This window comes from Taudactylus pleione, unplaced genomic scaffold (genome assembly GCF_031769625.1).
Source record: "Taudactylus pleione unplaced genomic scaffold, aTauple2 ptg000063l, whole genome shotgun sequence".
Taxonomy (NCBI): Eukaryota; Metazoa; Chordata; class Amphibia; order Anura; family Myobatrachidae; genus Taudactylus; species Taudactylus pleione.
The window spans coordinates 4,509,541-4,524,324 of record NW_028284465.1 but is presented as its reverse complement, the minus strand read 5'-3'; the positions used below and the strand labels follow the sequence as shown (position 1 = coordinate 4,524,324).

Below are 14,784 nucleotides of genomic sequence, written 5' to 3'. Positions count from 1 at the left end.
TATAATTGATCTAGGACCTTCTAGAAGATAATAGCTAGAATTTGATTGGTTGCTAGGGGCAACATCTCCACTTCAAAAGAAACCTGCACTTTAGTAAATATCCCCCCTAATGCTCCGAGGTCAAAAACATCACATGAAACGGTAATAGTAATACCGAAATAGTGATAGAAAAGAGTCATCCATGTTTTACTCTGCAAAGGCTGCTCTCAAGCTCACACATCAGTGTCACACCAGCCTGCTCTGCCCTCCCAGATAGGTGCCAATGTGAGAGAGTCAGATGGAAGCATCCCTGCCTGTGGGAACGAAATCAGCAATTTTATTAAAGTGGGTTGTGCGTTACCATAGTCTGGGAACCATTCCATGGTAAGGAATAAACATTGATGGTTTCACATGCGCAGGAGAACCTGCAGTCAGAGCAGCAGGAGATTAGGACAGCCACTAATAGGGAAGCGAGCAGAGTAAGGGGCTGCCGCTTTGTGCAAATCTCTGAGAGGCTGTAATGCCGCGTATACACTAGACGATATGTTCCATGAACGATATCGTCTAGTGTTTCCAATGCAGTGCCGGGCTCAATGTCGTTAACGATATCGTTCAGTGCCGGCATCCTCCCTCATCCCTGAACATGCACAACCTGACTATATCGCCAGGTTGGCCGGCAGGTTCAGGCGATGAACGACATCTTCAACGACCCACGGGAGCGCGCGTCGTTGGTCCTTCACCGCGTACGCACTGGACAATATTGGACGCAATGAACGATAACCGTATCGTTCAAATGGTCCAACTTATGTGACGGCCAATCATAGTAAGTCATGTGACAGGCTTCAACAAACATGATAAGTGCTCTCAGCATTGGAGGGGGGGGGGGAGGGAAACAACATGGCAACAGCATCGGATCCTCACTAGTCAATGGAGTGGAAACACAGCAAGGCCTCCATCTAATGGAACCATCGCCCATCGATGGCCATCCCTACACTGACTGTCTTAAAATCAACATTAAACTCCCCATCGCCTGATGAGTGTTCTCTCCTAACAGTGCAGGGTAAATCAACCATAGTCATAATGACATAACGACACAGAGACTTATATAAGGGGAAAGGAAGACCAGCTTTATTTAATTTTAAACTAATTAAACTATTTAATGTATAACTGAACTAACTAATAGAATAAGAAAGACAGACAGACAAAGTATGGTGGCGCAGAAAGAACGGCCCCACAATGCAAGATCACCAACTGCATACTCACACCGACCTTCTAATGGGAGGCGAGCAGCCAGCCCATTACCACACCCAGGGTATCCACCTCCCACCCCAATGACATGACGTGAGGCCCACCTGGTTAGGTGGTTGCCGCTGACCCCAGTAGGGTAAAATCAGCCTAAGCCATGTATTGGAAGGGAGAGCACCTCAAGCTCCAAAGACAGATGGCGACTGCTACCGTTCTTTCCCGCCACAAGAAAAGCCGACACCAAACAACTACATGAATAAGGGAGGGAGGGCGGGAAACAGCCAACCAAAGACATTTCTATAAAATGGCTGCCAAGTAGCAACTCTGAAATAGCACTGACCCACCCCCTGCCCAATCCTATAGGCTAACCAAACCTAACCCCACCCCCTGCCAATCCTATAGGCTAACCAAACCTAACCCAACCCCACAACACTACCTCACTAAACAACTAGCCCCTTCTTGTCTAGAGGCCGACACCCATAGGCTCGGGTGTTTACTTTAACTCCTTGCATATGAAATGCACTCCGTCCTAATTCCCCCTTTTTTCCCTACAAAGCACAATGAACAAATCGGCACAGTCTGTGACCAAGACACCTAAAAGCCAATCACTGAAACTGAGGCTTCTGCGCTGCAAGATAGAGGAGCACCCCCTCCTAAATCCATTCCTGCCCTGACACATCAGAACACATTTAAGCAGATGTAGATAACATTAAGGACTCTGGGCCTGATTCAGACCCGGTCGCAAGCGCTGTGCGCTCGCAACCGGGTCGATGGTGGGCCAGTGCGTATGCGCACGACGGAGCCGGCTCCGTCGTACGCATGCGCGAGACCCGGCTAGCGACGGGCAATCCGTCGCTCCGGGTCTCGCACCAAAGGTGGCGAGCTGTCGTAGTTGAGTGACCGCTCGCCCCCTTTGGTGGGCGGGCCAGGGGGGTGGCTGTCCAAACGGAGGCGTTCCCATGTGAACGCCTCCGTTTGGGGGCAGCCCCACTGACATCACTCGGGAGAGATTTCGGCTCTGTTAGAGCTCTAGGGCTTGCGGCAATGAGACCCTACCACAAAGGTCTCGTCGCAAGTACGATGGTCGCGATGGACTTGACATTCGCGACCATCTTCCTGGCCGCTCGCTATAGCTGTGGGTGTTTTTCGCTCTCTTCTAGTGCTAATTTGCGTAGAACTGACAACGTGAGCCGCTGACATTTGTAACCATGCTCTGGGGAGACGCAGCACCGTGTGTGCAGGCTGAAGACTGACCTGTTAGTGAAGACTTTGCTGTAGTTAAACACTTGTATTTCCAGCATCTCGTTCCCATCTATGTTACTGGCGATCGGCCAACGGAAGGTCTGTAAAAATAGAGAAGAGGGTGAGCAAAGGGTGTAAATCCGGCATTTCACCAGAAGTGATGTAACATGCACCATTTATTAACCGCAATTTATACAGCACCATCATATACCGCTGCGCAGTACAGCTGGGAACCAAACAGCAATACTGTAAGACAGACTGGGTAATAACAGACAGACAGAGAGGTAAGAGGGCCGCGAAGGCGACTCATTCGCTGATCTAAGGGAGTAAGGCTATTTTATTTGAAGAAATGCGCCAACTTGCCCGCTAATTGCATTTGAATGTGCACCCCCTCTTCCCTATTCTCAGGAAAATAATAAAACATATCTCAAAATCCCACCTAAGGCTTTCGGGGAACCAAAAGTGCAGCTAGAAGTTGTAAAATGCGTCGCGCTGAAAAGTATCAGGACGGACCTGATCTCCAGGACCTCAGTGGAATCATCTCCTTCGGGGGGAAAAGAAAAGGTCTGGGCCCACACAAAACGGGAGTGTTTGAGCACAAATAGGTGCGTGATGTCACGCTGCAACGTTTGTGCTACGTTTTCATGCTGGCGTGAATGAGCTGTCGGCAGCGACCACAATCTCTTTCGTAGTTTAGCTTTGCTCTCTCTCTCTCTCTTTTATGCGATGTAGGTTACTCACTCCTTGGTATGGATCTTGCATTTACTGCCATATAATACATCAGACACCACCTGTACATTATATTACAAGCTGCTACTATCACACAGTACATATTGCACAGAAAACCTGTGTATGTGTGTGGCGGAATTAATAACATGGAAAAGCAGTAAATGTAAGGAGTACAAGCATCACATTTATGAGGGTCAGTAATTGCCTATGACCGTGGAGTGAATGAACACCTGTCAGTGCCGGTGCAGCTCCCGAGCGTTGTGATGATCTCCTGCCGCATTCAGGGGGCTGTTTATCACACTTTTATTTGACTACTTGACCCGGGGTGATTGTGAATGATTTGTCTGCTCAGTTATGTTTGCCCAGCAATATTTTTTGTCCCTGTAAAGCAGACCGCAGATTTATTATGTCCCACAATAAGATGATGGGCTCCTGAGATAATCAGCAGCAAGAAATTCAGTGCTACACATTACAGATTCATTTTCTGGGACAATGTTCACTTATTCCAAAATGATTTCAATATGCTGTAAGTGTTGACTCTACAGGACTGACTTTACAGGATTTTGCAGGACTGACTTTACAGGACTTTCCAAGACTGACTTTACTGGACTCTACAGGACTGACTTTACTGGACTCTACAGGACTGACTTTACAGGATTTTGCAGGACTGACTTTACAGGACTTTCCAAGACTGACTTTACTGGACTCTACAGGACTGACTTTACTGGACTCTACAGGACTGACTTTACAGGACCCTACAGGACTGGCTTTACAGGACCCTACAGGACTGACTTTACTGGACCCTACAGGACTGACTTTACTGGACTCTACAAGACTGACTTTACAGGACCCTACAGGACTGGCTTTACTGGACCCTACAGGACTGACTTTAATGGACCCTACAGGACTGACTTTACAGGACCCTACAGGACTGACTTTACAGGACCCTACAGGACTGACTTTACTGGACCCTACAGGACTGACTTTACTGGACTCTACAGGACTGACTTTACAGGACCCTACAGGACTGACTTTACTGGACCCTACAGGACTGACTTTACTGGACCCTACAGGACTGTCGGAGTGTTTATAGTGCAAAATAATAGAAAATAAAAGACCTTAGTGAGACAAGTGTACACAGTAAATGAAAAGAAAGCAGCACACTGGAGTCTCCAGAATTGTTACCATACCAGACAGCCTGGCTGGACTCAACTATGACAGGGAAAGCACAGGACTTTGGGTGGGAGGGTGATAGGGTACTCTGGATATTTCTGCACTCACCCCCAGCCATCCTGCACAATAAAGGTGTCCCACAAAACCCCCCTGGTCCTTGGAGTTGGCCTCATTTCTTCAGCGCCCCACCCCAATCGCAACAAATTTATTGATTAACATTTACATAGATAGCGCCAGGATATTCCGTTGCAATTTACAATTGAGATGGAATCCCAGGCGGTGGCGGCCTCCCTCAGCCCAGGTAGAATGCCCACCTCACCTCCCTTTCTGCAGGGACATACCCACATGCGTACATTTGGGAAGCCATATGACAGGCGGGCGTGTGCCACGTATGGTGATGGCGGCGTTTCTGATGCACGGATTAATCAGACCATGTTGTGATGAGTCTTTTCTTACATGAAGAGAAATAAATGACTGACGGATTGTGGAAGAAGATTGTGTATTCCGGCTGAGCCCCGTCACCCCCGCCAGGACGGAGATTTGAGGCTATTTTTGTGGCAGTATGTGCTGGAGACATTCCAAGCTGAGCCGCGCATATTAATATTCACAGAAGAAGGGAAAATAAACCCAATCCTGTCTCTGGGAACTGTACAGCGCAATAATAATAAGTGCGGAATCGGGCAGCTAATGAAGGCGCGAGCCTGGCAGCCAAACAAAGTCACAATATGCAGCGAGCTAAACCCCCAAAGGTCTCATTTATATTCCATCACAGAGACCGTACACAGGAGAGCGAGACGGGCGGCTTATTAACTATTCTCAGCCTTTCCCCATCAATGCTGCTGACACTTCCCCATTCAATAAGCAGGCTGCCAGTATACGGGGCCAGGGAGACGTCTCCATGTAAGCTGGGAAAGAAACGACAATATGGGGAGTTTGGCGGCTGCCAGATGCGCTGTTACATTGTGCCGGTGGCCTTGTTCTGGGCACACGGCCGGGAGGGGAGCCTCCGTCTTTCACCAGATACATATGACCATCTCCGGGGCCTTGTCATACGAGGACATTGCTGACTTGCTGCAACCAGGCGCCCATAACTGAGCAAGGGATTACCAGACAGCCCACAGCAAGCTAATAATTATTACTATGGTCGTCTTTTATGGATACATTGTGGCGGCGAACATTCTGTATCCAGGTATAATACACCCTGTGTCTCTGGGGGTTACAATCAGATTCATCTACAGCCTCTCACAGTCCATTTTGCCTGCAGCCAATTAATCCATCAGTTTGGCTCTGGACTGTGGGAATAAACCAGGGCGAATATGAAGGGGGTTATATAAACTCCCTGCGGATAGCACCCCCCGGGCATCGCATTCCGGATATTGGTAAATTTGGCAGCATCGCTTCCCCCATAGAAACCTATGGGTGAGGGGGCTGCCAGAGGTAATGAAGGGATCACCAGGTATCGGAGATACTGTATCAGCTGCGATCCCTCCTACATACATCCGGGGGATATTTCATATTTGAGATAAACCCCCGAAAACACCAGTTATTATACCTCAAATACACTTTGATAAATGGGCCCCCAGCATCATAATATATACGTAGACCTGCATCTACAATGTGAAAAGAGAAGTGTTACTGTGCAGAATACAGAATAAGAGGAGATACTGGGAATTGCATGCTGCACAGGGACGGAGAAGTGGTACTGTGCAACTGGCATTACATACAGAATAAGAGGAGATACTAGCAATTGCATGGTGAATAGGAAAAGAGAAGTGGTACTGTGCAGCTGGCGTTACATATAGAATAAGAAGGAGGTACTGGGATTTGCATGCTGCATAGGGAAATATAATTGGTACTGTACAGCTGGCATTACATACAGAATAAGAGGAGAAATTGGAATTGCAGGCATTATAGGAAAATAGAAGTGGTACTGTGCAGCTGGTATTACATACAGAATATAAGAAGATACTGGGAATTGCACACATCAAAGGAAAAGAGAAGTGGTACTGTGCAGCTGCCTTTACATACAGAAATAAAGGAGATACTGAGAATTGCATGCAGCATAGAAAAAGAGATGTAGTACTGTTTAACTCATTACATGCAGAATAAGAGTAGATACTGGAAATTGCATGCATCATAGGAAAAGAGAAGTGGTACTGTGTAGCTGGTACTACATACAGAATAGGAGCATATACTGGGAATTACATGTAGCATAAGTAAAGATAATTTATACTGTGCAGATGGCATTTCATACAGAATAAGAAAGATACTGGAAATTGTCTACATCATAGGGAAATATACGCTTCCATTATATACAGAATAGAAGGATATACCTTGAATTGTATGCATCATAGGAAAAGAGAAGTTGTACTGTGCAGCTGCCTTTACATACAGAATAATAGAAGATACTAAGAATTGCATGCATCATAGGAAAAGAGAAGTGGTACTGTGCAGATGCCATTACATACAGAATAAGATGAGACACTGAATTGCATGCATCATATGATAAGAGAAGTGGTACTGTGCAACTGAAATTACATCTATAATAAGAGGTGATGCTGGGAATTGCATTCATCATAGGAAAATAGAAGTGGTACTGTGCAGCTGCCTTCAAATACAGAAGAAGTTATACTGGGAATTGCATGTAGCATAGGAAAAGAGAAGTGGTACTGTGTATCTACTTTCACATACAGAATAAGAGCACAGGAATTGCATACAGTGTATTTAAATATAAGTGTTACTGTGCAGCTGGCATTACATAAAGAATAGGAGGATATATTAGGAATTACATGTAGTGTAAGGAAAAATAAGTGGTAGTGTGCAGCTGGCATTACAGTACATACAGAATAAGATGATATACTGGGAATTGCATGAATAATAGGAAAAGAGAAGTGGCATACTTGCCAACTCTCCCTCATTGCCAGGGACACTCCCTCAAATAGTCGCAATCTCCCTGTCTCCCTGAAGAGTCTACCAATCTCCCTCATTTCACCTTACCCTAACACTGTTATATAAAAGAAAAAACAGAGAGATATACATTCAAATGGGATCATTAGTATCATTTCCCTGCATTGGTTATAAGGCACAATGATCCCTATGGCTACATGTATTTTCTGAGAAGTATCAGTGTGTTTTCATCAACACGTAGATCTTACTAACTGCTTTGGGGCTCATTTACATGTGGATGTAAATCAATTTTATGACACGCCTCTCAAATGTAGCGGTACACGCCCACTTTATCGCCGTGCTCATAGGTGTTGCTTTCCCAATCTCCCTGAAATGCTTTTTCAAAAGTAGGCAAGTATGAGAAGTGGTACTCTGCAGTTGGCATTACATATAGAATAGGAGCAGATACTGGGAATTGCATGAATCATAGGAAAAGAGAAGTTGTACTCTGCAGTTGGCATTCCATATAGAATAGGAGCAGATACTGGGAATTGCATGCATCATAGGAAAAGAGAAGTGGTACTCTGCAGTTGACATTACATACAGAATAGGAGCAGATACTGGGAATTGCATGAATCATAGGAAAAGAGAAGTGGTACTCTGCAGTTGACATTACATACAGAATAGGACCAGATACTGGGAATTGCATGCATCATAGGGAAAAAGAAGTGGTACTCTGCAGTTGACATTACATATAGAATAGGAGCAGATACTGGGAATTGCATAGAGTAGGGGAAAGTGGTACTGTGCAGCTACTTTAGTGCTGGGTGATCATCCTTATATCATTGTAATGACATCCTGTGGATAATATGAGCTTTCCTGCCTATAGTGTGCACCATTGCTGGGCATGTGTACATGTAACATCTGTGCATTTCCTGCGGCCCATATGTAATACAATGGGACACCACATCTCCCCAGGCATCAGCAAATGTTATGTCTGAGCCTGTGATCTGCAGCTGGACTCATTTATTTCCATATAACTCCTGGACAGTAATGCATTTAATTGATGTCATCGTTGGCTGGGCCCTCATTGTCCTCTGAACACTGCAAATGATTAGTCACTGACTGATGTGCTGGTCTCTATGCTTAGGGCATAATGAGAGGAAAGCTCGTTTCATTGAGCTGGGGTCTAACAATTAATCCACCAGAGACTGTGAGTAGAGGAACTCTATGTGCCCCGAGCCCCAGCTCCTGTAGGCCCATCGTGGGGGAACAGCAGATCGTGCCTTATCCCTCCATTAATAACATGACAGCAACAATCACAGATCACCCGTATATTACCGGTTGAATACATTTATATTTGTCTAATTGATTATTTTTGTCCATCTGCTATAAGCACAGTAAAGCAGTAAAGAGGTTCTCTAACCAAAGCTGTATTAATTAGAGATGAGCATTTCGGTTCTTGAGAAAAGCAAATACCCGAACTTAGGGGTTTCGAGGTAATCGAATCCCAGTTCAGAATCACTTTGGGGGTCCGAGTAGAACCAAACTCTGACTCGGGTCTTCTCACAATTCGGAACTTGGATTTAAAACTGGATCTCGCGTATTTTGGATTGAACTTGCAGGTGCTGTGAGGTGGTCAGAATTGTTATTGATGTTAATAATAGTATAGGAACAAAGCCAGGTCCAAGTTACATGATTTTAGGTGCTTTTATCAACTTTAAAAGAAAATCCAAAACCGAATCTAGACCAAAATCAGAATCAAAACCTTTGAGGGTGGTTTTGGCAATACCAAAACAAAAACATGGCGGTCTGCGCACACCTCTAGTTTTATATATATAGGGCCCATGTAGAATTGAAAGCTTGTTGCATGTAACCGCTCCCGTATTGCGTCCAGAGAGCTAAACGTATACATTCGTCCGTATGCAGAGTTTTTATGCTTCTCCGCGGCCGGACTGCGCTTATCCGTACTTTCAACAGCTACATAATAGGTGCAAAAGCTCAGTCTGACATACATCCAAGTGTGCAAAGCCCCCGTTTCTGTCGTCATGCCCTCTCTCGGGCATTGTCTATGTGAGAACGCCCCTCCAGCCGCAATTAGAGATGCATTTGGTTTGCACAGGACTCTGCATGCAACAGTGTACAGTACACTTTCTGTTCAGTGCAGAAGCGCTAGTCTGAGTGATTAATTTGCAGTCTCATAGGTAACACATATTAGTACATTCCCACACGTTAGGATGGACAGAGTACAAGGTCACTGTAAATTGAAAATTAAACAGCGGTTTGGAATGAGCTGGATGATGAGTCTACTGTTATCTGTAGAGGGTCAGAATAGTTACGCTTCTTATATGAACATATGACTTGGTTGTTTTAGATGTCCTCCAACCTCTGTGTTTTACCCCTTGTTCCAGCTCAGCGGGTGCAATTAAGGATGTGGGGGCCGAGGAGCTACAACAACTTTCACTGAAGAAAATGATGTTGAAACTGAGAAAATAAAACTTGTTTTCCGGCCAATTTCCCATTAGTGATCCTGTCCCTGCGTCGTGTGAACAATCGGTGGAGATTCTATTTGAAATAATTCACTTAAGAATCCAGCGTGGCGTCATTTCATCTTCTTGCCGGAGGCCTCCGCTTGGCTAATAAGTTACCATCCATCATGTTTATTGTGCAGCTAACTCGGGGTCAGAACTGCGCAATGAGTTCTGCAAAACACAACACAATAAGTACAAATGCTGTCTAGTGTGACTGGAACCGGCAAATGGGGAATTCTGACAGCGTCGGGTCCAATTCATTTAACTGGCACCGTGCGGATTCTTTATCAAGTACAAGAAAAGCATGTACTGTAGGAAGCAGCTGCTCTGTGCTTCCAGCGTCACTGCAGGCCATGGTGCGTGGAGACTATACTGTAGGTCACATAATCCCGAGATTATTGCGGCTGGGAGACAAAAGTAAGACTTGCAAACCCCCACCATGGCATGTAGGGGAGAGTCACAAATTTCAGAGGCGGGGGTGGGATGGGCCTCCTGGACCCACCAGAGAGGGTGCCAGTCTCCCACATGCCACCCATGTCCAGAGTGAAGTTGTCTCTCCGGAGGTTAGATGACATCACTCACAGTGACTGGGGCCATGGGGCTCTGTGACTCAGAACTCTTTTGTCCAAAAAGTGACCCTCACTCCCTTCCTGATGACCTTTCTTTCAATAAGGCTGGGGGGGGGGGGGGGGAGGGCACCTGGCAGGTCAGAAATAATTGGTGGTGAATAGTAAGTACATGCTTTTTGCCCATGCTTGCCTATTCTCACAGAACATTCGGATTATTATTATTACCAGTTATTTATATAGCGCACACGTATTCCGCAGCGCTTTACAGAGAATATTTGGCCATTCACAATAGTCCCTGCCCCAGTGGAGCTTACACTCTATATTCCCTATCACATGCACACACACACTAGGGTTAATTTTGTTGGGAGCCAATTGGCCTACCAGTATATTTATGGAGTGTGGGAGGAAACCGGAGTACCGGAGGAAACCCACGCAAGCACAGGGAGAATATACAAACTCTGCACAGTTAGGGCCAAGGTGGGAATCGAACCCACGACCTCAGTGCTGTGAGGCAGTAATGCTAACCATTACACTGGGATATCTAGGCAGGTCTCCCGAAGCCCCCTCGTGGCGACCCACTGCAGCCAATTTCCTGAGTGAAGTGGGTGGTCCAGGCAGCTTGATGATGTGGTCCTCACTGAATTGTGTCATGGCCCCGCCCTACTCTTTTCAATGCGGGGATTAGCATCATGGTGCAGCGAGGCGGGTAGCGAGGATGCATTTGTGTCATAACTCCCTCCACACACCACCCACTAGGCCGCTCCCCGCTCCCCACCTGGCTGCGCCCTTCAAGAGTGGGCAGCTAGATAATAAGTACACTATGGAACTTCATCTAGCTGAATGGGTCTCCTCTAGGCATGGGTATGGAGGAGAAGATCGGCCTTTGAGCACCTGGGGAGCGGTACTGTACGCTGACCACCTTTTCCCCACGTTGAAGCCGCTGCGGATCAGGGCCCGATTATGAATGTCCTTTGAGGCTGCTGCGGAGCACGGCCTGATAGTGTATAGCTGATCTGCCTGGTCCCGCTATCTCGCCACCTCCTAGTCTTCTAGTTTGCTATGAAATTATTTGATGACCCGATGTAAAAGCCAATACGGTCGTCTGTGTTCTTATATATTGAGTTAAGTTGTTATTGTTATTTGAATGTGTTTTTAAAAAAATATAATGGTACAAGTCAGCATTTGCCATCAGCAGTTCATAATCATACATGCCTACCCTCCCGGAATTCGCGGGAGGCTCACGATTTTTCGGGTAACCCCCCGCACCCCCGGAAGGGTAGGCATTTCTCCCGCATTTCTGCCCACTAACATTTTTGCGGTGATTGCGGGTCTCCGTGTAAGGGCGGGGCTTAGTGACACGATACTTCATGAATTGCGTCATTTGGCACCACCCCTAGTGAAATTTGAGATGATAGCGGGAATTTACTGTGAGGGGCGGGGCTTATTGACGCAAATGGTCAGGCCCCGCCCCCCATCGCCACCCTCCTGCTTCTCTTACCCGGGCTTCTCCCGGGAAGGGAGAAGAATAAAAGTAGCCAAGAATGCTCATAATAGCACAGAATCTGCAGGTACAACGTGCAGTGGTCATAATGCATCAAGCTTACACGGATCTCGCTCTCCTCCAATCCTGACGCACGGATCGTGTCAGGGACGCGCAGTCAGGGTAGGCGGAGCCTCCCCTGTTATACTCCTGAGATTTGATATAAAAATGATTAGAATAATACAAGGAAGACACCATTTTGCTCCCTATTAGTATCTAACAAACAGGGCAAAATGTAAAGGCCTCCGATGTGCCCGCAGTGCTGATGTTTCCGGCCGGATGTGAAGCAGCGATTATTTTTTTTATAAAGAGAAACGAAATACAGCAAAGAAAAATGGCAGAAATAAAGTGACGCATTCGGGGGATGATTCAATTCAATACGACCCACCGTCACCAGCTCACGTCACGCTTTTTTCTGCCCATTACAGTAGGCGGATTCTGCTCGCCCCTCCATAGAACGCTGAAGTGAAATTTTTACTTATACCGATACGTGTTCCGATTTTTGTTCCGCTATCCCACAACTGGTCACTCGGAGCGTTCGCTGGGAGTACATGAAGCGCAGTGAGGTTGCCGCCGTCTTTGTCATGCGCTGAACAGGACGATTTGCCTTAAGTGGATGTGCTGGTGTCGCCATATTGTGCGGTTAGAGCGCGGCCAGGTCAGGGTTCCCTGTGCAGCACAGTTCTGTATGCTTTATATTATGTTATTTGATAAATGTTTCCTATTAAAGCTGTGACTATGGAGCATCTGATATCCTACAGATAATTACAAGCATTCCTTATGGCAGGAGCAGTGTAAGCCTGGCCTGTGAATAATATATACGGGGAAAGCAGCGGTTTCCGGGTGACACATTTGCACCACAGCCCAGCGTTCTGCAATATATAATGGCCATAATTCCGGCTTGTCAGCGGAGCTGCACATTAGCGCTGGGCTCTACGTGTCACCTCTCCTGTACTCTGCGTTTTCTCACAATAACCGCACTAAGCTTGGTTCATGGGTCACAGCAGTGTACATGCTGCCCAGACATCACACCAAACATAACGCAATCATCTCTCATTGCTTTACTAGAAAACAAGTCTATGTTTATGTCACAGGCAGCTGGGGGACAATGACCCCCATGGACACCCTGAGTTACCCCCATCAATTCCTGTCTTATCTGCACACATTGGGGCTTATTTACTAAAACGGTGCTGTGTGCGTATACAGGCTCAAAACGTTACTAACCAGCCATATTATAAATAATGGCCTGTTCTGTTCAGAAAAAGAAAAGCCTATATGCCTGATCGGGTGCAATGTCTGCACCATTTTAATAAATAACCCCCTCCTCCCCCATTACATTCTATAACACAGATCTAGTGCAGTCATGTATATTGCCTCTGCCTCACACCCCCCTCCCCATAACAGTTAAAGGGAAGATTTATTAAACGTCGGATTTCCAAAGGCGCCAATTTGATGGATTTCAAAGGGCAACAGTAACTAATGCTAAATCAGGATTGTTTAGCATCAATTACTATTAGAGATGTGCGTAGACCCCCGTGTTTTGGTTCGGTTTTTGGATTTTTTGAAAAATTGGTGAAAAAAACAGCTAAAACCAAAACTATGTAAGTTGGACCTGTTTTTGTTCCTATAGTATTATTTATTACCAGTTTATTTATTACCAGTTAATTATATAGCGCAAACATATAAATTTGGCCATTCACATCACTCCCTGTCCCAGTGGAGATAACAATCTATGGGCCAGATTCTGTCAGGATCGCTTTTGCGATTGCAGTAGTGATTACGCACGCAGTCTCACTGCGAAGATATGCTAATGATTGCAATCGCAGCCTAACATAAGGACGCCCACTTTACCTTACACACATCCGTAATACTTAGCAAGTCTGCGAAACCATCGGTAACATGGAGTACCATCGCAGCCTCACGCACACTTGCAATAGCTCTGACCTTGCTAACCTCATAGCACGCAGTGGAAGCCCTACCTGCTTATGGCATCGCAGTGGTTAATTTATGCACGCCCCTGCAACGCCGTTCAAACTCACTGGCATGCCTGCGTTTTGCCCCATTCCCCCCCCCCCCCCCGTCACCAGCCCCAACCGGTGCTTCCTCTCAATCACTCTGCGATGGGTCTGCATTGGTGGGGTATACGTGCACACGCACTGCGAAGCATACGCAGAACGCTTCAATCGGTCGACTGCGTGCATAATCACAGCTGCGAATGGTAATTAATAAGGCACTATGGCCCCCATTTACTAATGAGTTTTATCACCAAAACGAGTGATAAATGTCACTGTGTATGATAAATGTTGCTTCAGCCAATCAGCCCCCAACTGTCACTTTTCTAACAGTTGACAGTTGGAAGTGAATTGGCTGGAGCACCATGATCATACACAGTGACATTTACCACTCGTTTTGGTGATAGAACTCGTTAGTAAATGAGGCCCATAGTTCCTTATCACATGCTCACACATACACAATAGGGTTCATTTTTGTTGGGAGCCAATTAACCAAACAGTATAATTTTGGAGTATTATTAACATCAATAACATTAATTTCGTAGTAAATTTTGACCACGTCACCGCACCTGATATCACAAGGGAAGGACTTCATCCAAAATACGAGAGATCTGGTTTTTAGATTCGAGTTCTGAACTTGGCAAGAAGCCCAGAGTCGTGACCCGATTCTACTCGGAACCTCAAAGTGATCCGAACCAGGACTAAGTCAAAACCAAACCGCTCATTAATCATCTGTAGTTACACAATTGAATGATTTCCTGGTGCAGTTTCAGGGAGATGGCCAGACTATCTCAGGCTTCCAGCAGATCCCCCGCCACTTCAGGATTGTCCTGGACATTCCAAATACGTAGCTACGCATCTAACGTTTCCCATTCCTG

At 46.1% G+C, this 14,784-nt stretch overlaps 1 protein-coding gene across 11 annotated transcripts in view; it reads right to left on the bottom strand.

Annotated features, from left to right (window-relative positions):
• Positions 1–14,784, bottom strand: part of OTOF (otoferlin) — a 377,128-nt gene that overhangs the window by 250,528 nt on the left and 111,816 nt on the right. For all 11 annotated transcript variants that reach the window (XM_088465708.1, XM_088465710.1, XM_088465713.1 and 8 more), the window contains exon 3: positions 2,479–2,567. In XM_088465708.1, coding sequence (XP_088321834.1) covers positions 2,479–2,567 — 89 coding nt within the window. The remainder of the gene's footprint in view (positions 1–2,478; positions 2,568–14,784) is intronic.